At 34.7% G+C, this 23,449-nt stretch overlaps 1 protein-coding gene across 1 annotated transcript; it reads left to right on the top strand.

The window, feature by feature from the left end:
• The first annotated feature begins 3,916 nt into the window (after positions 1 to 3,916).
• On the top strand, positions 3,917 to 7,763 carry LOC123562690 (uncharacterized). The gene is made up of 6 exons (XM_045355303.2): positions 3,917 to 4,050; positions 4,862 to 4,930; positions 5,385 to 6,047; positions 6,403 to 6,510; positions 6,978 to 7,157; positions 7,521 to 7,763. The coding sequence occupies exons 2-6, from the start codon at positions 4,876 to 4,878 to the stop codon at positions 7,526 to 7,528; spliced, it is 1,014 nt and encodes a 337-aa protein (XP_045211238.2). The 5' UTR covers positions 3,917 to 4,050; positions 4,862 to 4,875; the 3' UTR covers positions 7,529 to 7,763.
• Positions 7,764 to 23,449: the final 15,686 nt, after the last annotated feature.

Raw genomic sequence — 23,449 nt, 5'->3', positions numbered from 1 at the left:
ATCAATTCTACATCAGTTAACACCATTTATCAAATTCTGCAAGCAAATCTTACAATAAAATCGCCGATTTTTACAAGTCACTGTTAAATCAGCATCATTTCTGCGGCAATTGTTGAATGCCTACAACGAGATTCTCGCATGACGTCACCGCGCGAACCGCTTAAAATATACATGTAGAGCTCCTTGTAAACAAAAGAAATAATTTATACATACAAGTTTTCTTAAGGATTTATCTATGAAAATAATAATGCAAATCAATTTCAATAAAAAATAACCATTTTTCCAAGTTTTTTTGTCACCGGGATGCTGATGCAACTTCAAACACAAAGCGGCACATGTAAGTTCTCTTATAGCGGTTCGCGCGGGTGAAAAGTCAGTCTCGTATTTCAAAGGAGCAAGATGGCGGCGTGGAGTAAACGTTTCTGGCCAGTTCGAAATTGTCAGGTATTTCTGCCTTCAGTTTTGGGTTTTAATGCGTAAAATATGGCACAATGGTAAATTTTACTATTATATATTAACTGATTAGAAAGTGCTGCTGCCGGTTTCTTTTAATATGTACCAACGCGAGCGTGTCAGATTTCTAGCACGATTATTGTTATGATTTCCCTACGGAGTACACTTCAGCGCTCCCGTCCAAAACGAGCATAAAAACCGAGAGCGCTGAAGTATCTTAAGCTAGGAATTCCCCAGCACAAAGACCGGGATATTGAGAAGGTCGAAATGGGGTTTGTTTTCACACATTGACCATGCATTCGAAAATAACGACATAGGTTGACCTTTGGGACAAATAACTTAGATACAAGAATTTTATAATTTGGTGGTGATGTAGGATTACCACGATTATCGGAGATTTGAGGAATTATGCTTTTTCTTAAAATTCAATTGTAAAAACAGGTTGTTTTTGACGTCATCAATATCCGCGTACGTAACATGTAAACAAATAATCAGCTGTTCAGTGAGCTGATAACTTTTCATAGAGATGAGTAGATTCTGGTTAGGTGTGTGTTTAGTTTGCATAAACTATAGATATTAGATTTTTTAGGATATAATTTAATATATTTAGATTGCCATGACCTGGAGATGGCCCCAAATATTTTTAGATCATTAAAAGGACATTCAGTATGACTGATCTGAATATACATTTCTGGCGGCGGAAAACCTTTTGACTTGTTTTATTTGACCACATAATTGAACATAGATACATTTACTACTGTGGATCTCTATTTCCTACCTGCTCAAAAATGGCATTTAAATGTGATTTTACCATAGATGTCAAATGTTAATATTGATCGGAGGAACGGGCTAACAAAAACAAATCAAGCATACGGCCCTTCCAATTGACTAGATGCATTGATGAATTTCTTTGATACCGCAGTCACACATACGGCACAGATAGCAACGTTTAGCTAGGGATAGAAAGGTAGTATTCCGTATCGATCCGTACCTGAGCCGTACGGACTGGTACGGATTGATACGGTTTACTACTTTAAGGTACGGTTAGGTACGGATCGATACGGATTACTACGTTTCTATCCGTGGTTTGACGTAGCTATCCGCGCCGTATGTGTGACTGGGGTATTAGATACAAAGATGCTTTGGATAAATAGTTTATTAATAGTTTGATGAAATTCTACATTGATCGGAATATCATTAATCTGTACAAGCGGCGATATGTTAAAAATATATAATATTGACCTAAGTTGTGGCGAAGACGCTTTTTTTGTTTTTGAATTTAACGCATCGCAACAGACGTAAGCCGATGATTCGACAACGCATGTGAGGAAATTGATTTGATATGTCACATGTAATTACATCTAATAGACATAAAACGTATCTATGTGATTTACGTCTTCATAAAGACATAAATTAAACAGCGTGTGGTTTTTATGTAATGCTTTGAGACAAAAAATGTGTCAAGTTAAATCTTTCATAAGGAAAACAGTGTCATATCTCTTGTACGAAAACGTGTGGTGCTTGCATAATGTAAAACGTCATATAACATATGGCGAACTCGTGACTGTCTAATAAGCACATAGTTTAAAATTTTGATTGCGGTGAAATGTTTTATCTATTTCCGGTTAAGAATTGTTATGTTCAAGTTACATAACATGATGTTGGCGTTTTAACAGGAAAGACAGGATTCAATTACATTTTTGCACTAACACATTACTAGTATTGCAATAATAATTCCTAAAACATAATTTTATAAGAAAGACCAGTTCTGTCTACATAATTTCCAATCTTAAAACTACGAAATTATCAATCACAAGATTCCACACGATTTCTTTATAAACAACATCATCACCAACAACAACAACAACAGCAACATTGAAATCGTTAAGTTTTACTCTTTTTGTTTTTGCTGGGTTTAACGTAGCACCGACACAATTATAGGTCATGTGGCGACTTTCCAGCTTTGATGGTGGAAAAAAACCCAGGTGCTCCTCCATGCATTATTTTATAACGGGCGGGCACCTGGGTAGAACCACCAACCTTCCGTAAGCCAGCTGGATGGCTTCGTCACATGAAGGATTCAACGCCCCGAGTGGGGCTCGAGCCAACATCGGTGAAGGGCATGTAATTCGAAGTCGGCGACCTTAACCACTCGGCCAAGGAAGAATTACGTAATCATAAACATCAAGATTTTAACCTGCACGATTTCAAGATTTTTTTAAAAATCATAAAGCTCCAAATCGTGAAGTATGAAATCATAAATTTCACGATTCCATCATTCACATTGAAAAACATCGTGCACGTGTAGTCGTTGTGTGTGGATTCATAAAGTTTACGATTTCATTCTTCACAAATTTTCGCTCAAAACATAAAAAATAAGTGTGAAATCATGATTTCGTACCTCACACTTCCAAGTTTAAAGTTGTGAAGTGTGAAATCATAAAGCCACCACTAGTTGTTCGTACAATAATGACAAAGCTCCATTTTTAGTACTGTTTACAGAAATCCACCGTTTCAACTTGATGGTCTTACTGATTTTCATCGAGGATCCCTGCATGGGTAAATCAGCCCCTGAGTCATCATTCTAAAATTACTAAATTAATCATTAAAAAAAGAAAAGTAGTTAATTGAATTCTTTAACAACGACTAGTAAAATCCTTACCTAATATTATCATATGAATGAAAAACTTTAACTTGTTAAACATGATTCTTATTATACGTCCCGTAATAAAAATGTCTGTTCTCATGAGCGACTGATTTACAACCATTCAACATGATTTAAATGATTTGGTATAAAAGGCCTAAACTTCGCAAGCATATTCGCAATTGACAAATACACGTCCATACACAAACAGGTAAGTAAACTATTCTACTTTTAATTAAAAATATTCAGAATTTGTCGTTATCTGGTAAAACAGCTTTCTTTTAAGACTAGAATATTTCAAATGAATAATCAGAAATTAAATAGTGATCGCTAATGAGAATGCGCATTATCTTGTTTATTTCAATACTAAAAGTGTTGTTACATTTTAACGCTAAACACTTTTCTGTCATATTGCAGTTTTGTTTCAATGTTTTTGATCAGATTTGAACTAAATTATGTATGCATGTAATATAGATATTAGAAAGCTCCTTTCAAAATTTAGTTTGCCTTTAAATTATCTTGAACTTAAATACATATCAAGGACTAAAGTCAAACAGGAATAGCTACAACCATAGAACCTAGCTACCAATACGGCATAACGTATGAAAATATGGGACTGTTTAATAGACATAATCACATACATAAAGAAGGAAAACATTAGCACATTGGCTCTTTGGAAGAGTGGCACAACTTAAGATACCACTTAAAGTCAAACAAACAGGCACATTTATTATACAAATTACATACTTTGATGGCACATTCATAATAATTTATGTTTTCTAAATATAAAGTATAAATATGATTCTTTGACGTAAGTTGGACGAGTTCAGCTCGACAATGGATAAAGAACACTGTGCCTGAATTCATTCGTCCTTCGACTTTGATTCAAGTGGAGAAGTTGGAAGTATCTTGCGTAGAACATGTTAGCAATGGTACCGAAACCATAAACTCTGGTAACGATAACTTCTTGTCTTTACGTAACTGAAATGTGGTTGAAAACGGCGTTAAACTGCTAACTAACAAACAAAAGAAAGACAGCGAAATATAACATTTGCATGGCAACATTCTTTAAACCAAACTGTAAAAAGTCTGTGAACCACCAAATGCCGTTAGTCAATGTTCTTTATGTAGATATAATATAAATATAATATAAAGACAATATAAATGAATATAGCTCTTCATACATAGTGGATTTATATATTTTATTTAAGTTAAATATATTGGATGATGATTTCTACATTTGGCGAAATATCAAAACATGAAATATTCTAGTGAAACAAGGATATTGGATATCTTTTAGGGCTCCCTAATTTTCAACTAATTACTTGGAAAAATACTGTCAAAAATTATACCTTCGGTATAACTTATCGGTTTGAAAAACACAAAGAACGGGAACGAAATCTTTTTTCAGTTTGTGAAATTGATACCGGTAGTAGTATGTAAATTGATCTGAAAAAGTAAATCGAACAAACGATGGTGGTGGGATATATTTTATTCACAAATTAAGCATTCTACCTATCACAAAATTGCAATCTTCTCTCAATGTTTGTCGTATTAGTAAAATAGAACTTTGAGTAAAACAAATCAAAACACGTTTCTTCTAAAAAAATCACGGACCAAACATATAGAAAACATCTTCTTATTTATAATTTAAATAACTTATTGAATGCTGAAATATTACAACTTCCTAATTTAGTGTTTTCATATTTAGAAATGAAATGACGACTAATTTAGAAAACCAAAATGCAACTTCGTGTTTTTCAGACAATCACTCAAATATGAAGTCAGTTATCCTGTTGGCACTCTTTGGCGCCGTAATGGCCATCGGTAAAGGTAGGTTTCAAAAATGTCCCCGAAGTCAGTTGCCAGGTTTCCATGATTTCATTAACCGCCAGAAAATATTCAGAAAACATTGAAGATGAAAGAAAATGCTAATTGTTAATCTACGTTAATATTTAAACTGATTCAATAGATACTTATACGGAAGATAATTCTCCTGCTAGTTGGTGTCCTATAAAAAGGAATCACACGATTCTGCTGATCAATGAAAATAACAACAAACATATTAAAATGTAAAACGACATGATATACGAAGTGATTTGAAGCGTAATTGGGGAAGGGGAGTTCAAATCAGTTTTGATCATAAAAGCGAACCACACAGTTTTGATATTATTGCGATTTAAAAGCGAACCATGCAGTTTTCATATTAATGCGATAATTAGATATTTTTATGAATTTTTATCAATTTTTGTTAATAACATTAAGCCGAATTATATTATATTTTAAGGCGGTTCCGGTAGTGGCTACGGCGGTGGATACGGAGGTGGATACGGTGGCGGATACGGAGGCGGCGCTGGCGGTGGAACCGGTGGAGGAGTTGTCATCGTATCTGACGGCGGAAGTGCCGGCGGTATGGGTGGAGGATACGGAGGCGGCTACGGTGGCGGATATGGTGGCGGCTACGGAGGCGGTATGGGAGGTGGAAAATACGGCGGCGGTATTGGTGGCGGATATGGCGGTGGATACGGAGGCGGTATGGGTGGTGGCAGCGGAGGTGGAGTTGTCATCGTATCTGGAAGCGGAAGTGGCGCGGGTATAGGAGGCGGAGTAGGAGGCGGAGTAGGGGGCGGTGTAGGAGGCGGAATCGGTGGAGGCTATGGCGGCGGCTATGGTGGCGGTTATGGCGGTGGTATGGGTGGTAAATACGGAGGTGGTATGGGAGGCGGTATCGGCGGCGGTGTCGGAGGCGGTATCGGAGGCGGCATCGGAGGCGGTATCGGCGGTGGTGTAGGAGGAGGATATGGTGGCGGTTATGGCGGAGGTATGGGTGGTAAATACGGAGGTGGTATGGGAGGCGGTATCGGCGGCGGTGTCGGAGGCGGTATCGGAGGTGGCATCGGAGGCGGTATCGGCGGCGGTGTAGGAGGAGGATATGGCGGTGGATACGGTGGTTTGTATATATTTGTGTAACGCTTTAATGCAGTTTATAAAATGTTTGTAGTTTGTTATTTTAATATTCTTACGTATTTAACTGTTAACGATCTTGAGAAGTCTTCAAAATTCCGAAAATGGTGTTATCAGCTCAATCCTTTTTGATTTAAATTTACCTGAATAGTGAATAAATAAAAAAGCTCTGACAGAACAAGATACTGATGTTATTAGAAATGTTAAAGGATATATTACTGTTGGATGTGCACTTTAGATACAAATCATGATTAAACATCCTTATCGAATTTCCAAATACATCGCAGAAGTATTTTTAAGACAAAGTAGCATAATAGTATAAATAATAATAATGTGTTTAGGAGGTTACGGAGGTGGTATCGGAGGAGGTATGGGCGGAGCAAGTGGAGGTGGTATTATCAAAATTATCACTGGTGGTGGCATGGGAGGCGGATACGGAGGTGACATAGGTAATGACCCGTGTTTCTAGGATAAATGGCCTAAATGTCACTAGTTCAAACTGAAACATTTGGCGTTTGAGCGCTTTGTTGTTTTTTATCTTTCTTTCTATGCTATTGTAAAGATGTATAATTAGTTGAATTGAAATCACCATTTTATTTGTCAGTTTTCTTTTTTACTACACTACTGTGTTAACATAACTATAATAATATAATTATGAAATACTTAGTTGTTTATATTTTAGTAAAGTTTCAATTGTTGTTTCAAGCTATGGCTCTCAATTAAATTTTAACATCAACCTTTACTCTAAGCTAAAGACTCACGGAATATTTAATTGCAACTTAAACAACATAACGTTTGACTTATTTAACTTAAAAATATGGAACAGTAACGAGTCGGAATTCTGGTCTGAGCATTATTTCGGCGCAAGAACGTTCGTTTGAAAGGACTGATTAAGTTTTTTATTTCTTTACTTCAGGAGGCGGTGTTGGAGGTGGTGTAGGCGGCGGTGTTGGAGGTGGTGTAGGCGGCGGTATTGGAGGTGGTATGGGTGGAGGTGTTGGAGGTGGTATAGGTGGCGGTGTTGGAGGTGGTATGGGTGGCGGCTACGGTGGCGGATATGGCGCCGGAATGGGAGGTGGTGTTGCCCTTACAAAATGTAAGTTTTGAAACCGCGACATTAAATCCAATTTTATTGCGTTTTAAGGTTTTCAAAGTAAATGGATTTCTATGAAATGTGTTAATAAATGAATATGTAAAGAATATTCTTTCTATAAAAGTAAGATATTTGTTCAAACATTTAGACTAATTTCAAAAACATAACACAAGGTTAATACGCATATATTTAATTTTCAATTTAAACAGCACAGTTAATTAGTGCTAAGGTGTGTGTCTTTTATGGCAATTTGAACAATATGTGATTGACTTTATGAAAGCAAAATGTATATATAGGTTTATATATGATAATAATTATATTATCTACTAACCTTTACTCATATTGTGTTTTGTTTCCTACCTTCAGCATATTAAAACACTATAAGACAATCTGACGAAGGAATATAAAAACTGACAATGTTTTATGGATGCGCTATGACATCTCACTATCCCGACGGAATGCCGACAGGATCGTTTTACCGACGAGATCAATTTTTCATGTATGCTTAGTTTTTAGATTTTTTATATACAACTCTTGTTTCATATTATTTTTTGTTGTTTGTGTATGGAAACACTTGCTTATATGTAATAAAGTATTAATAAAAACTAATGTCACGCTTCTTTATCATGAAAATGTTTCCAGTGTTTCAATTTGATCACATATTTATCACGACCTTTCAGCGTTTGATTATTTAGTTCTAGGCACTAATCTATTTGTCTATGCTAATGAGCCATCTATTTATTTGTAATATTCGTGTCTTAAATTGACAAATGCTGTATTTCACTCTCATACTTTTGCGACTCCTTTATCAGTATACTCTGATTTGGAATGGCCGTTAAAACTACAATTTCTGTTGTAAATAACTGGATAGCTTCTACTAGACTATCACTGATCCACCTACAGTGCAATGAAATTAATTAAATACCAACGGTAAGTATTGCATGTGTACACACAATTCTCAACAACTCGAAATAAACCCTACTTATAAAAAAGTAAGATGTGAATGATGAAAGAAGTGTTAACCTGAACTAAATAACAGGACAAAATTACCGTTGCAAATATGCTCGTTTTGATACTTGCGTGACAACAATTGATGCTCTTTGCAATTCGTTTGGAGCAGAGAATAAAACACAGAACATAACATAAACTTTAGTGAGACTATATTTTACAATCCACTAAAACGTTTAATAGGCAAAGAAGCAAAGTTAATTTAGATCAGTTTTACCATCAACTTTACATTTTGTATGACTGGAAAGTCTTTCATTTGTTGGCATTATCTTAAAAGTAAACATTATTTAAAATATGCAAGGAATCAAGTGTGCAACTAAGCAACGGAACATGGGTTTGGCGGCTGGTTCAGTATAACATTTAAAAATAGTTCTTTTGTTTGTTTATACAGGTTCTAAATGTATAAAATGCAAAATCCAATACAAGATCAAAAACCGTCATACCTTCTAAAGAGCATTAAACTTGCGTTTCTATTACACATGGTCGATCAAAAAAGGAATGCTATTACGTCCACGTAAATAAAGGTATGGCAGATGATAGAAATGTTTAGTTGACGTTTCTAGACTTGGTAACTTTAATTATAATTATTGCGTATTTAGCGAAAAAAATTGATAGACAGTATTAAGCTAAACTACACTTTAGGTTGCTGGTCTTATTTCCATGACATCTCGACTGTTTCTAAATGGCTAAATGCTTGAGAAAAGAAATTACATACCTGACACTTATTATTTTTGCCTTTAGACCTATTGTGGCAAAAATTGAAACAAGAAATTGTAACACCGGTCAGATAACAGTGCTTTCGTAAAATATATATCAACAAACAAACTAATAATAAATCTGACTCACGAATTTAAATAACATTCCAGAGAACATATTGCAGGGTCAAATACATGTGACAGTATTAGTCTGTTTCAGTGGCAGATATTGCATCAGGCGTTAGATTTTTCTGTTGCAACAGATCATTGTTCAAATCTAGAAATATTTCTTTATATCCTCGAGAAGAGTGATTAATTGCCTTCTTAGCTACAGCCAAGTCACATGTCACTATAGTACATTTCTGGCCAACTTTATTACTTGCATCTACAGACGTTTGTTTATTATGCTTGACTGTAGTATTATCATTGTTTGAATAATTCAAAGGTGCAATATATATGAAGCAAGTTTGAGCACTCACTCTCTGCAAATCATTTCAAACATATGTAATTCATCTATTTATCTATTTATTTCATTTCATTTCATTTCATTTTACTTTCAATGAAATCAGTTTCATTTTACATGAAACATGATTTGTATGTTAATCTTGATTGTAAATTCAGTTTGAAGAAAATTATATAGAATTTATGTAATTAGTAATTTTTGTTTATTATTTTACATATGTGTCCTCTGTGCATTTGTAAAATAACTCAGTTTGGAGTGGAATATTTTCACAGTTAAAATTACTGGACATTTTTGAAATTTGGCAAATGGTCTATAAACCTGTAGAAAACGAGAAAAAGTAGGTTAGTAATAATGTGTTTATTGTTTTTATTCAGCTAAAACTTCTTCAAGTAACCTGTTTTTTTATGTTTAATGTGTGCAGGATGTATGAAAAAAAATTTTAAAAAAAAGAAAAAAAAAAAAACAAACAAAAAAAACAACCAAAAAACATTTGATTAATTCTGCCTCAAACCATACATCCACACCTATTACATATCAAATATATTTTCTTGTTATATATCACTATAACATGTATAAACCAGCCTACTGGAAATTCACTTAACTTTCGAACTACGGTTGCAGTATTTTCTGATTGGTACCTCTCAGAACTTCTCTAAAGCTATTTATTTATAGTTTGAAGGTTTTTGTAATCATATAGAGGAAGCGACAATCATAAGTAGAAGATTTGAATATTTGAATTTTCTACCCATATGTTGCACGTTCGCCTCAATGCTTTGAAAACTACCGATATCAATACTGACCTTGCAGATATTAATATTCCAGACACTGACTCTTTAGAATATATAAATGAGATCTAGTTGTATTACGTCAGCGTGCCAAATTATTTACTTGGCAGCAAGCTATATAACGCTTTGATTAACTAGTGAAAAAAATGTCGAACTAAATCAAAATTAAGACAAAATCGAACACTGTACTGTATGTTGGCATGACGTCTTTTACTTTTTGAAAGGTGAAGCTCACATTGGACAATAGACTGGCTCCCGTCCCAATGTTTGTTCTTATGTTAAAATATGCCCCGCCCATATCAACGAACTATTAAAAGGGGGGTCCCAGTTAGGTGTCTGCGCAAAATGTTTTTTGATTTTATTTATACTTTGTGGTATTATACCTACATGTATTAAGTTTCATTAACAAGTATTGTTGTTACTAGTTTTGACTTACTTTTATAGATATTCACATTTAAAGTGGGTGGGGTAATCTGACATGTGACCAGCCAGGAACACAATTTCTGTTATTCTTTTAAAAATAGTTCTAACTTTTTATCTGAAACTTTCATGATAAAATAACTATACAATGGACATTCACATAACATGATGCATTTTAAATTGTACTGAATACTTTTTTCATTACAGAGCCACAAAGTGGTCTAATCAAATTTACTGATTTTCAATGGACGAACTTTGCCAAAAAGCTAAAACATTTTTCATTAGTTGAGATATTAAGGTGTTATTTTCAGCAGATATTGTAAACTAAATAAACATTAAAATGACAGTATATCAGTATATTCTGATTAATATTGGTAGAGTGGTACACTCTCAAACTGGGAAAAAGTGGGTGGGGTAAAAAAATAATCGAAGCAACACTACAAAAATTGTGCAGTTGTTAAGAAATGGCCTCAGATTGTCTATTACTATCTTAATTTTATTAAATACAGCATTGATTGATAAATTTTGTAAGTAAGTAAAAACTGGTAACAATAACACTTGTTAATGAAACTTAATACATGTAGGTATATTACCACAAAATATTAATAAAATCAAAAAACATTTGCGCAGACACCTAACTGGGACCCCCCTTTACAGGATCTTTACACTTCGATTATTTATAAGACACAAAAGCAATTAATTTATGTGACTATGCTGTGCTTATGTATATTTACAAGTATTCCAGTACTTTAAATGTATTGTGACACATAAGTGACGGACTTTGTAATGCCTCACTTTCTTAGATAATCTACTTGTTTTCAAATTTTTGTAGTGATTTGAGTATTGCTGGTGATTGGTTACTAATGTTAGAACTTTAAGTGCAAAAGTAATATTGCATTGCGTTTAACAAACCATTTCGCCTATATTCAAGAACGTTTAGAGCTTGAAACTTAGAGCGGAAAGCTGCAAATATTCAGTTTGCCATAACTTTGTTAATACACTTATGCTACGGAAATTTTGCCAAGTTATTTGTAGTTTAAGAATGCACATTCATGTTAAGTGTCATAAAAACTGAGCATAAAAGAATGTTTAGCCTTCTGAAGTCTAAATTTCAAAGTTAAAACTTTGAATACAACGATTGGGAAATTTAGTGTTCGCCTGATTCTATATGTTTTACAACTTGTAGGATATAATTGGAAAAACATTATTCATTTCATACGGGTAAAGGATGTCGGTTATTTTCTAACCGGTAATCATCAAATGAAAAACATATAAACGCCTTTCAAACTACATTCAACATTCCAGCAGCCGCCATGTTGTTTTCCTCAAGCTTGCAATGTACATTATGTGCTGAATGCTTAAACCAAACACCTAGATCAAGCGAATAATTAAATCTTTAACTTTGAATATAATGCCCACAAAGTACACTGGTTTAGTCAGTAATTAGAAAGATGCAAGTAATTATTCTCAAAGAATATCGGCAATTTGTCTTAAAAAATCACAAATAATAAATGTCTGTTTTGCGCCTTCAATTTAATAAAAGTACCTCTGGGAATTAAAACTGGGGTGATGACTGATTCTATTATGTATGGAAATTTAAAAACAAGTCAGTTTTTTGAATGGCTATGATGCAAATAATATATAGAATTGGTGTCACTAATATTTGAAAATACAAACTCGGGACGTATTTCAAATATATTGTGTCAGATTATTATGACTTATTTTACAACCAACCGTGTAACTAACTCATTTTGCTCCAGAAAATAGTAGTTTGTAGTGCCATCCTTCTATAATTATAGAAATTGATCATGTTTGCCTAATTTAGGCTTCATAGACACGTTGTCACGTTACGTAATGTTTTGCCGTTCGAAACAGTCATTTCAAAGACATGAGGAGTCTATCTGTAGACAGTCTCTGAGAGAGAGGTTTTCATAATTTCGTACTAAAATTGCTTCACGGAGTCGTTAAATGGATTTCCAAACGACCGTTTAAAAATAAGGACATCTCAATTTGTAGAATTTCATCTGTTCCATTAACAAATTAAATACAAAAATGACAAAAGAAGGTAAACGGGATGTGAATTCTACAATTCTTGTCTAATAGTTTGACATACAATGAACACCGCTGGTTTATAAAATATTAGATAGTATAAAAGATAGACATGCATCTTTTGGCATACATTTACAACTAAACGCATCCTTCTAAGGGTGTCACATTAAGTAATTGTTAGTTTTATTTAAGGCGATCTCAATCAAACTTTTCCGACTGTGTTCGACTGTCTCATTAAAACTTCAGTATATTTAAAACAAAAATGGTCGACTCAGTGTAATTTGAAAGAAATGAATAATGGCGTAAACTGCATGTTATTCGTAACAAGAAAGCCATGACCGCGTGGCGGAAACAACTGATATACACATAACCATTTTTTTTCGCAAATCAGAAAAACACGGAATACCTACTTTCGTTTCGGCCAGTTCTTTTCGGTCTATCCTAAGAATGCTGTATTGTGGATTAAATCACCTGAAGTGAAGCAAACAACTTCTACGAAAATGTAGGTTGTAACACACGAGAGAAAAATTGGCATCAGAAACCCTTCACTTACTGGTATACATAAAAATTAGTATTTTAACGCGATTTTTATTGTATTTACTAGTCATACTTGTTACATTTATTTGGACATACCTATATACATGCGAAATATAATGACCGGCACATACTTCTTACAACTGTAAATAGTATCATTCAAGATAAACGCTTTGTCATTTCACTTAGCGTTGCATAAATACACGATAAAAAAAAAATTGAACACTTCAATTTAGTTATCATTAGAAAGAGTGTTGCATGAATCGTTCGTATAGCTAAAAGAACCTATTATACGTTATCAAGCAATCTGATTTGCCAGTCTAGTCACGTGCACATGTCATTGTAGATCATGGAAAAGAGCTTAATCTGGCTGCGCCGAATAACATGATTAATACTGTTGTACTGTATTATTACATAACATTTCCTTTTTCTCTTGCTGGAAAATGGCTTAAGTTTTGCAGTTTATTTCGAAATGTTTAACCGCTACATTAATAATCTAAAGCAGCTGTATGAACTGGTACATGAATTTTAGAATTAGCACTCAACAAAGAATTAAACGTGGATCTACTATTCCTCCACCAATGAAAATAAACAGATTTTACTTTAATTAAGCATGTACGTCAATTTACAGCAAACGACTATGTCAAAGTAAGATCATACGTATGAATCGGCATAAGTAGCGTATACAGTTTAAAAATAACAATACAGCCGATTGAAGTACTGTGGTGAATTAAGTACAATACCAATTAATAGATCGATTCCAAATTGGATACAAACAATCTGATATGCCCAGACTATTTTTACTTGCAAAGCGTCTTTCTTATAATTTCATTTACTACATTAAGCACTAAGTTTTAATTTTTGCTTCAAGGTTATTAAAGAAATAATTTATAGCAAAAGAGTGTTTTATCACTATTTATGCACGATGGGCGGTTATACGTCCGGCGTAATAATATCACGAGGGCGCAGCCGTATGACCGCCCGAGTGTATAAATAGTGCTAAAACTCGGTTTTGCTATGTTATTTCGATTCTAATATGCCCTTAATCTAAAACTGTAGATAAAATATAGAAGCGCTTTTTCCTTGTCGCAACAAAAACTTTGACGTCACCGCATATTAGAATAATTTATAATGCTAGAACCTTAAAATAACGTAGTCACATTTAAAACATTGCAAGTGTACCTCATGTTTATCAGATAATAGGGCCTATATTCATGAACGACATGATAGTCTATAAGCTTAAAACCTAGTCTAACTCTAGATTGTTGTCTCTAGGAAGCACTTCCGAGTGCAGGGGTTTCATATCAATGACATTCAACACTTAAATTTGCAGTAATAATTGTCATCCCATTACGTTAATATTCAAGTTGAACTTTTGCATTTTATCAGTTATGAAAGGTAAATTTTATTCTTGTATATCACCAGCCACTTAAATTCTATTTACTTACGCTTTTTTATGTTGCAATTGGTTTAGTATTTACAACCTGCAGCTTTTTCACTAGTTAGGTCGATTATAAGCTAAAATAATTTCTACATGTACAGTGTATGAAAATTTGGTATTCTGTACAAGACTGCAAGCGATAGTATATTTCTCGATTTTAAAAAAGTACTGTAGAAAAGCGTATCGCTACAAACTTAAAAAAAAAAACAGGCTTTGTGCTGAGTGTTTTTGAAACGTCATGGCATCATTTCTCTTTAAGGACGTTATTTCCCGGGTCTTTGCTTAAGGAGGTAATGTACCTTAACATTTTTCTGTGCGCATGCCCAAACGGAAGCTAACTTGACGCTATACGAAAACGTTTACGACAAGTTAAATGTGTTTGTATATTATTCTTTCGAAACTAATTCATTAACCTGTCTCTCATCTGATACTTAATGGTTTAATAATGAATAAATTTTAGCAGAAACGCTATAATTCATTTTTGCCTTAAAATGACGTCATCGACTTCATGACGTTACGTGCTAGATAGCGCGCAAAATTAATAGCTTATATCTTAAAAGTACGTAACTGTGTGCATTTCTTTTTTATTTGAACTTTTTTTAAACAGACATTATTTGTCAAAATATTTTTATGAGTCTTTCGCTCTGAATAATGATCAATTTTTGCGGCTTTAATATAGTTATATCGAAATATTATGCGGAATGTACGAAAATGGATGATAGTAACGGACGTTATTGAGAATATAACTTGGTGAAAGGTTACTTATTACGGCCATTTTGGAATTAAAAAATGGGTAGTTTGATTAATAATACATATTCTTCCGTTTCTATTGATAACTTGGTACTTATATACTAGAACTATGTTCTAAAATTATTCAGTTTTCAGTAGAAAATAGTGACTTCTTGAATTAAATAAATGTTGCCATGGAAACGAATTCCGTATCTAAATGTAAAATTCAAAGGTTTTGACACGTGTCTATTTAAGGAACACAGATTCAGCGTTTTATGTTTATTTTAACACGATCAATGAGAATAATAATTTGAAGCACAATGATTTATCCATGAAACTGTCAGACGCGGGTTAGTACTGCTGTTATTATGTTTGAATAAATGCATATAACACGAATGTATTACTTACTTTAGAAATAAAATGTTTTGAAGCTACATTTAATGAGAAAGATAATTTCATTTATTTTTTTTTTCGAAGAAATTACGATAAAAAGTAAGTTATAAGATGTTTTAAACATCTGTGTTTCCACGGTTACCTTAAACGTTAAGATAAAATGGGTACCATGAAAAGTGTTTGGTATTCTGCTAATAATATTACTCTGATATTCCATGTTGGTTATTAACAGAATGGCTCTAAAGCCGTCGAAATACCAGTTATCGTACATACTTCTTTAAAAATGAGAGAAACTGCGTTACCACGGGTACACGAGCCCCGCCACATATACATTTTTAAGGCACTGACCTCTAGATTTGGCTAAAAGATAATCTTTCTTTCAAATTGAAGTTTGGTCATATTATGAACATTAGAATATGAATTTTCGTTTCTAAAATATTTTAAAAATTCCAGATCAAGAGAAAAAGATGACCGCGTCTGGAATCGAACCGCAATAAAGTCCTGTAGTCGTAACCAAAAGCGCTATAGCTGAAGTAGTCAATAATGACTTCAAAAATAGGTACATTTATAAAAGAGACAGTAAATTTATTTAGTTGGTTAGTTATTTTGTTGGGTGTTTAACGCCGCACCGACACAATTATAGGTCATATGGCCACTTTCCAGCTTTGATGGTGGAGGAAGACCCCGGGTGCCCCTCCGTGCATTATTTCATCACGAGCGGGCACCTGTGTAGAACCATCGACCTTCCGTAAACCAGCTAGATGGCTTCCTCACATGAAGAATTCAACGCCCCGAGTGAGGCTCGAACCCACATCGATGAGGAGCAAGTGATTTGAAGTCAGCGACCTTAACCACTCGGCCACGGAGGGCCCCACCTGGAGTAAAAGCGTAATAAACGCTTTTTGATTTTTGGGGCGGTGCGTAAGCTCCGCCTCCAATGGAATTAAGACGGGAAAATGAAAGCCCGTCACTTCTTAGTGCAAAACGGCAAAGCGCATCCACTTTCTACATCCTCTCATAAAGAAGAGCACAGAAAACGAAGCGGATGAATATGACCTATATTGCGGCTTTTTAGACTTGTCTGGTTCCCGTCGTACTTTGTATTTTAGTACGACAGTGAAGGAGGGGCAGGTAAACCAGACTATTTTTACACTCTGACGTCATGAGGGAAAACCCCACTTGGTTTTATCTGAATTGTCTAAAAATATATACAAGTCAGTGACTTGTAGCCTGGCGGACTACTTTTTTAATTTTTTTCTTAAAACGACGCCATCTTGTTCTTTCCAATTTAACTGCAAAAAAACATATCTACGCGATTATTATTATAAACTAGACTTTTATTAGGTTCGTGAGACCATGGTACAAATGTATAGTGTATGCATACCGTATTTGCAATTACTACATAAAAGTTTTTATAACGGAAACGCTTGAGGAAACGGAAAGTGACTCATGTTAGCATTTGTTCAGGATTTTAGCTTTCTACAATTCAAATTAGGAAGATATTGCATCTGGAATGGAGTGTTATTGAATAAAATCATCGAGGATACGGGTTGCCTATTTGTTCTGTCAAGCGGCGTAATGGCGTGTGTATAAGTCACGTCATTTGTTTGCTTGGTGAAGATGGGTAATTCGGTAAACAACTGAACTTGGACAAAATTTTGCATGGCAGCAAATCAAATTCATTCAAGAATGTTAAGCAGAACAGAGAGGTCGGGCAAAAAGTTAAACAAGGTAAGCGTTTGTTTATCAGCTCATATTTTTAGTCCTATCAATAAGACCTGACATAACGTATTTTAACATTTTGACGTCTATCTGTTACGTCCGGTCTTATCGGATCGCCATTTATAACATGTAGCCAGAAGTGGACACACATCATGTCGCCTTTATTCTTCAAATTACGAACAACATAACCCAGTCCGAAGTGAAAAAACACTACTTACACCGAAAATAATCCTTTTTTCAACTGCATATGTGAATAATTACAAAATAAAAGTTACTTTTCATGTTAAATATAGAGTTGTTTCTTTCAACTGTATGTATCGCTGTGTATCTGTGTTATGGTGTGCAACATTGCCGGTCTATTCCGAATGTTGTGTAAATACAATTTATTTTGAGAATCAATTTTAGACGAAATATTTTCGCTCTAAATCAGTTGGCAAATAGTTCACGTTGTTTTTCGTCTAAGTCGCATCTAAATATATTATTATTATAACCTGCTGCATATGCTTGAAAAATGGCGGAATGTGTATTGAAAACTCTACACAATTGGCATACATTGAATATAAGGTTTTTTAAAGGTAAATTTAAACGATATATTACTAGAATATGATAAATAACGGTAGGCTAAACTGTTTAAATCTGCGTACATCGTATATTTTACGTTTGAGAAAATGCTACATTCTACATATTAGGGCCCTTTTAGACGTTACAATGCAGATTAAAAATGAAATATAAAATAATGAATGTTGAAGGTAAAATGAGCATGTACATTGGACTACTCTTATTTTATAATATTTTTGATTTATTTCAAAGGCTCTATTCAATAATTTAGCTGTTTGTGTATTCTAGTATTCTACTGTCAATTCTACTTTTAAATTTCTTGTACAGGCGCGCAGCTGCACATAATACTCGTAAAGAGGGGTAATGCAGTATAAATAGATAGATAATGGCAGTGTTCGAAATTCGCGGTAGTCTGACAGCCCGTGGCTACCAAATTTCAGCTCGGGCTACCGATTTGCCGCAGGTACAAGCCCGACCAGGCTACCGAATTTTCCTAATTTGTTTAAAAAATCATGCTAATTAAACGAGTACTGCATCCAGACTGAGAAACGCTTATGGAATTATTGTTGGTTTTGCACTCTCACGTGTTGACAACCAAACACAGTGTCAAAGACGTAACCGCGGCGCTAATTGGCTGAATACAATCACCTCTAGCGTAACGGATAATTTGATTAGCTTTCATACTTCTCGCGAAAATCTCACAAGTACCTGCAGTAGGCGGAGCTTAAATTATGCTATCAGCGTGTGTGTAAATGTATATTCAGCACTCGTTATTACATCTTGCAAATTGTCAACAGTCCGAGTTGCAGTAATTGGCGAGTGCGGATCCTAAAAAATTGGGCGTAACAGTTTAGATTTTGTTTTGGCAAGGAGTGTCATGTCCGATGCTGATCTGGACTGGAGTATTTAGAGTTAAAATTTTTCAAAAACATGGCAGACATGAACTGTATGTCTTTTTTATTACTTCAAACATGCATAGAGATGTCTGTAAAACAAAATGTTATATGGTGCAAAAAATTATGACATTTTAAGGTATTAAAGTTCGGGCTAGTGAAATTGGTGTCGGGCTTGGAAAATTTCCAATCTGGTAGCCCGAACAGGCTAGTGGATTCAAATCTGAATTTCGTACACTGTAACGGTTTGACGTATTAATCTTCAGATTTTTATGCAAGGTAGCAGGGGTGGCAAAATCTGATTTTGACTTGTTTGTCCTTTTTGTCAGTTGCTATTTTGTACTTGTCCGTATAGTAGTTACATGTATATAGTAAATTCTAGTTAAATTAGACTCGTCCGTACAAGCTTTGGGACAACCTGGGCAATATGGACAATTGAATTTGCCACCCCTGGGTAGCCGAATGTATTTGATGATGATCATGAACGAGCATTAAATTACAGCGTCAAAGGTAGTTGTTCTTTGAAAGTCAACAGGTGTACGGCTCCAGTCGCATTCGGTTTAATAATATTACAAAACGCACATTTTTACAAATTGGTATCCAATCAATTGGACCTCATACTATTAGTGTACAATGAAAAACGATATTCTTGTTTCGTTATTCAAATATCTTTTGAAACTGAATAACCATTTTAAATGTCGTATGATTTAAATAGCGCTGTAGATGACCTCAACTTTTAGGACACCATAAGTTATTTTACACTAACAACTTCTTTCCATAAACAGGGTTCGAATTTAAGCTCGCATACTCGCGAAATGCGAGTGCAAACTGCAAGGTGAGATTTCAGACACCAGCATTTTTTTGCGAGTGAAAATTTTTGGCCGAATAATGTGCATTTCTAACGGTCGTCTCGATCTTACACTGTTCTTTCTTTCGGAGCACTCTTTCATCTTTCGTCGTAAAAGGACATTTACACTCAATACATGTCCCGTGCGCATGTCTTTTCAACTGCTGACAAGTACCTGCGCCAATTTTGATGACGTTTTACCGCATCCGGTGGGTTTTTTGGTAATCTATTAATAAGTTACTATTTATATAGCGCAAATACGATTGGCTGGACTTTTCACGTGGATGTTTGTGTTAATGTTCTAATAAAGTAACATGTCGCGGAAAATGCAAGTTGTTTTTCATTTAGCAAGTTAAAAAAATACCACTTGCGAATAAATGCAAGTAGAAAATCAGGCTAAATTGGAACCCTGATAAATGGCATTTTTTCCCAATCTGAACAGTTATCACGCAGAAATTTTCACACTTTTGAGCAAGTCTCAATGAAACTTAGTCAGAATGTTACCCTTAATAAAACTTTTGATGAGTTCTTGATTGGGTCATCTTTGCTCTAAAACTAGGTCACCAGGTCAAATCAAAGGGAAAGCTTGTAAACACTCTAGAGGTGAAATGTTTGGACCAGTCTTAATGAAACTTGGTCAGAATGGAACCCTCAATGAAATCTTAGAAAAGTTTGACATTGGGTCATCTGGGGTCAAAATCTAGGTCACCAGTTCAAATTAAAGGAAAAGCTTGTTTACACTCCAGAGGTCACAATTTGGGCCCAATTTTAATGAAACTTGGCCAGTATGTTACCCTCAATAAAGTCTTTGACGAGTTTGATATCAGGTTATCTTGGGTCAAAACTAGGTCACCAGTTCAAATTAAAGGAAAAGCTTGTTAACACTGTAGAGGCCACATCTATGACTATATCTTCATGAAACTTGGTCAGAATGATGATCTTAAAGATCGTAAGGTCCAATTTGTATCTAGGCCATCTAGAATAAAAGAAACTAGATCACCAGGTCAAATCAAAGGAAAAGCTAATTTACACTAAAGAGGCCACATTTATGAAGATATCTTAATGAAACTTAGTCAGAATATTAATTTTGATATTCTTTATGTCAAGTGCAAATTTGGGTGAGATGGGGTAAAAAACTCGGTCACTAGGTCAAATCAAAGGAAAAGCTTATTGAGGCCACATTTATGACTGTATCTTCATGAAACTTGGTCGGAATGTTAATCTTGGTGATCTTTAGGTCAAGCTGGAACTTGGGTCATGTCGGGTCAGAAACTGGGTCACCGGGACAAATCAAAGGAATAGCTAGTTTACACTTTAGAGACCACATTTATGACCATATCTTAATGAAACTTGGTCAGAATGTTAATTTTGATAATTTTTAGGTCAGTAGCTCAGGGGAGCGATACATGGCCTTCATGGCCCTCTTGTTTATATTTTCTCTGACTCGCTTAATAAATTTAAATTTATATGACAGTAACCTAATATTCTCTATTTATTACATAAATGGCGTTGCAGGAGTGTAATACAGCCATTAAATAAAAACGATACTACACTGTTGTAATAAAGCTTTGACATTGACGTGATTTATAGTATAGGCGACGTCGGTCAAATTGACTTGTTTATATAGCAGAAGAAAGTCGAATATTTGGTGTTTCGACAAGAAAGGCTAACATGTGATAAAAAGAATTCATCTTACATTTGTGACTATCTACGTTGAATTTATTAAACTCTTTGAATATAATTGATAAAATGTGGTGTTTCACATTTTATCATGCAATCTATCTTATATTTGGCATGAGTGTCATCGTCGGTCAGACGAAGTCTCTTGCGCAAACCACAGGTTCCTATCTCAATATTTGACTTTCATCTAAGAATGTTACAAAAACAGCTGAAATGCACCGCCCCATCAGTACTCTCAGTGCTTTGATTATTCTAAAGTAAAATGTAGTAAAAACAGCAAATTCTCATGTGTTTCCGTAACATAAAGTTTGTCAGAATCAAAGTTTTAAAGCCTTCTGAAGAAATATAGCATTTTTTTTTCAAGATATCTAAAAAAAAAATATTTTTTTTGTTGTCGAACGATCTAGAGGTCATCGCTTTAAGCTGATATTAGAAAGCTTATGCGCATGCTAGTAAAATGATCTACTACGCAGACTTATACGGATAACAGTGAACCCGAAATACACTAAAAAGTGCTAAATATCCGTATTTTCCTACTTTTTTTCAATATAAAATACCGTTTGAAGGTCATGTACTTCAAACATCGTTAAAATAGTACTTGCGATTGTAGCAGCTAATTTAAACATTAAATTACACGAAATACAACAAATTGCTACGGTTCAACTAATTTGAGCAATGTATATTATGCCGCTGTAAGAAAGAGTGCTGCAAAGTGCTTTATTTATTATATAATAGCAAAATATGGTATGTAAGAAAAAATTCGACCACTGGTTTTAGAAGCAGATGGACATATCCCGCAATCGGGTAACTATCTTTGACGGCAACTCGGCATTGGGAAAATTAGACGCATCGTGAAAATCATCATAAAAGCCGACAATAAGTTTGGCCAGGTAAATAAGTGTTCGGTACATTTCGGTGTACTCCGGTATTTTAGGCCAATGTCTATGTAATCCGTTCTTGATTTCCGAGTTTGTTTGAAATTCAAAGTCAGCGAAATTCAACGTCATCCTTTCGAAAATTTGAATTTCGATCTTCTACATCTAACTTGCCCAAAATATACCACCTAAAATTTCAACGTATTGAAACTTTTAAGTTTTTTCCTTCCTACACGCTCGAAATTTAATTCAAGCTCGAAATCTGTACTTTCAGATTTCCATTTTCGACAGACTCGAAGTTCAATGCTGGCTCGAATAAAACACTGAACATTTCAGTTTCGAGCTTCGTGCAAGAATCAAATTCGATGCGAACTCGAAATTTTTTTTTTTGAAATTTTGAATTTTGACCCCAAAGCTGTTTAAAATTGTCATTTCGCTGTAAACGAAATCATATTATGGAGCGTCCACTAATTTCTAACTCCGTACATGTGTGAGAAGAAATCAGTCTTTACCGTTAAGATACTTAAATTCCATAAGAATTGACGGAAATATACGAGAATGTTCGAGTCTTTCCGATAACGAGCAAAATGCTTAAAAAGTACGGAATTCCGTTAGGGCCATCGCCTTTGAATTTGTTCATCTGAAACGCGATACTCGATAGTACGATGATGAAAACGCGAATTCACGAAACTACGATCACGAAAACGCGACAAGACGATGACGATAACGCGATACTATGATAACGAAAACGCGATAATGCGATATTACGATGATGATAATGCGATATACTTGCGCGTTTTCACCATCGTACTGTCGCGTTTTCACCATCGTTATATCGCATTATTGTGGTTTCGTTATCGTAGTATCGTGATTTCGCAATTTCATTATCGTACTATTGCGTAATCACTATCGTACTATCGCGTTATCATCATCGTACTATCGCGTTATCACCATCGTACTTTTGCGCTATCATCATCGTACTGTCGCGTTATCATCATCGTATTGTCACGTTATCACCATCGTACTGTCGCGTTATCATCATCGTACTATCGCCTTCCGGTGCCCACTCGCATGGAAGAATTCCCTCCCAGTGTTTTGGTTTTTATTTATCTTGTTATTTAAGCACTGTTAAAATTCAAAATGATTTCTGTTGCTTGTTCATGGGTTGTATAACGTTTTTCAGCTAAAACCAAACATGTAATT

The sequence above is a fragment of the Mercenaria mercenaria genome, chromosome 15, assembly GCF_021730395.1.
Source record: "Mercenaria mercenaria strain notata chromosome 15, MADL_Memer_1, whole genome shotgun sequence".
Lineage (NCBI taxonomy): Eukaryota > Metazoa > Mollusca > Bivalvia > Venerida > Veneridae > Mercenaria > Mercenaria mercenaria.
The sequence above is the reverse complement of the archived record's forward strand: the minus strand, read 5'-3'. Positions and strand labels throughout refer to the sequence as shown.

Bases quoted from the DNA above. Each gene is read 5' to 3' on its own strand.
- LOC123562690 (XM_045355303.2), top strand. From the start codon at position 4,876: ATGAAGTCAGTTATCCTGTTGGCACTCTTTGGCGCCGTAATGGCCATC. The intron at 4,931-5,384 runs GTAGGTTTCAAA...TTATATTTTAAG, and splicing joins CGTAATGGCCATCGGTAAAG to GCGGTTCCGGTAGTGGCTAC. The intron at 6,511-6,977 runs GTAATGACCCGT...TCTTTACTTCAG, and splicing joins CGGATACGGAGGTGACATAG to GAGGCGGTGTTGGAGGTGGT.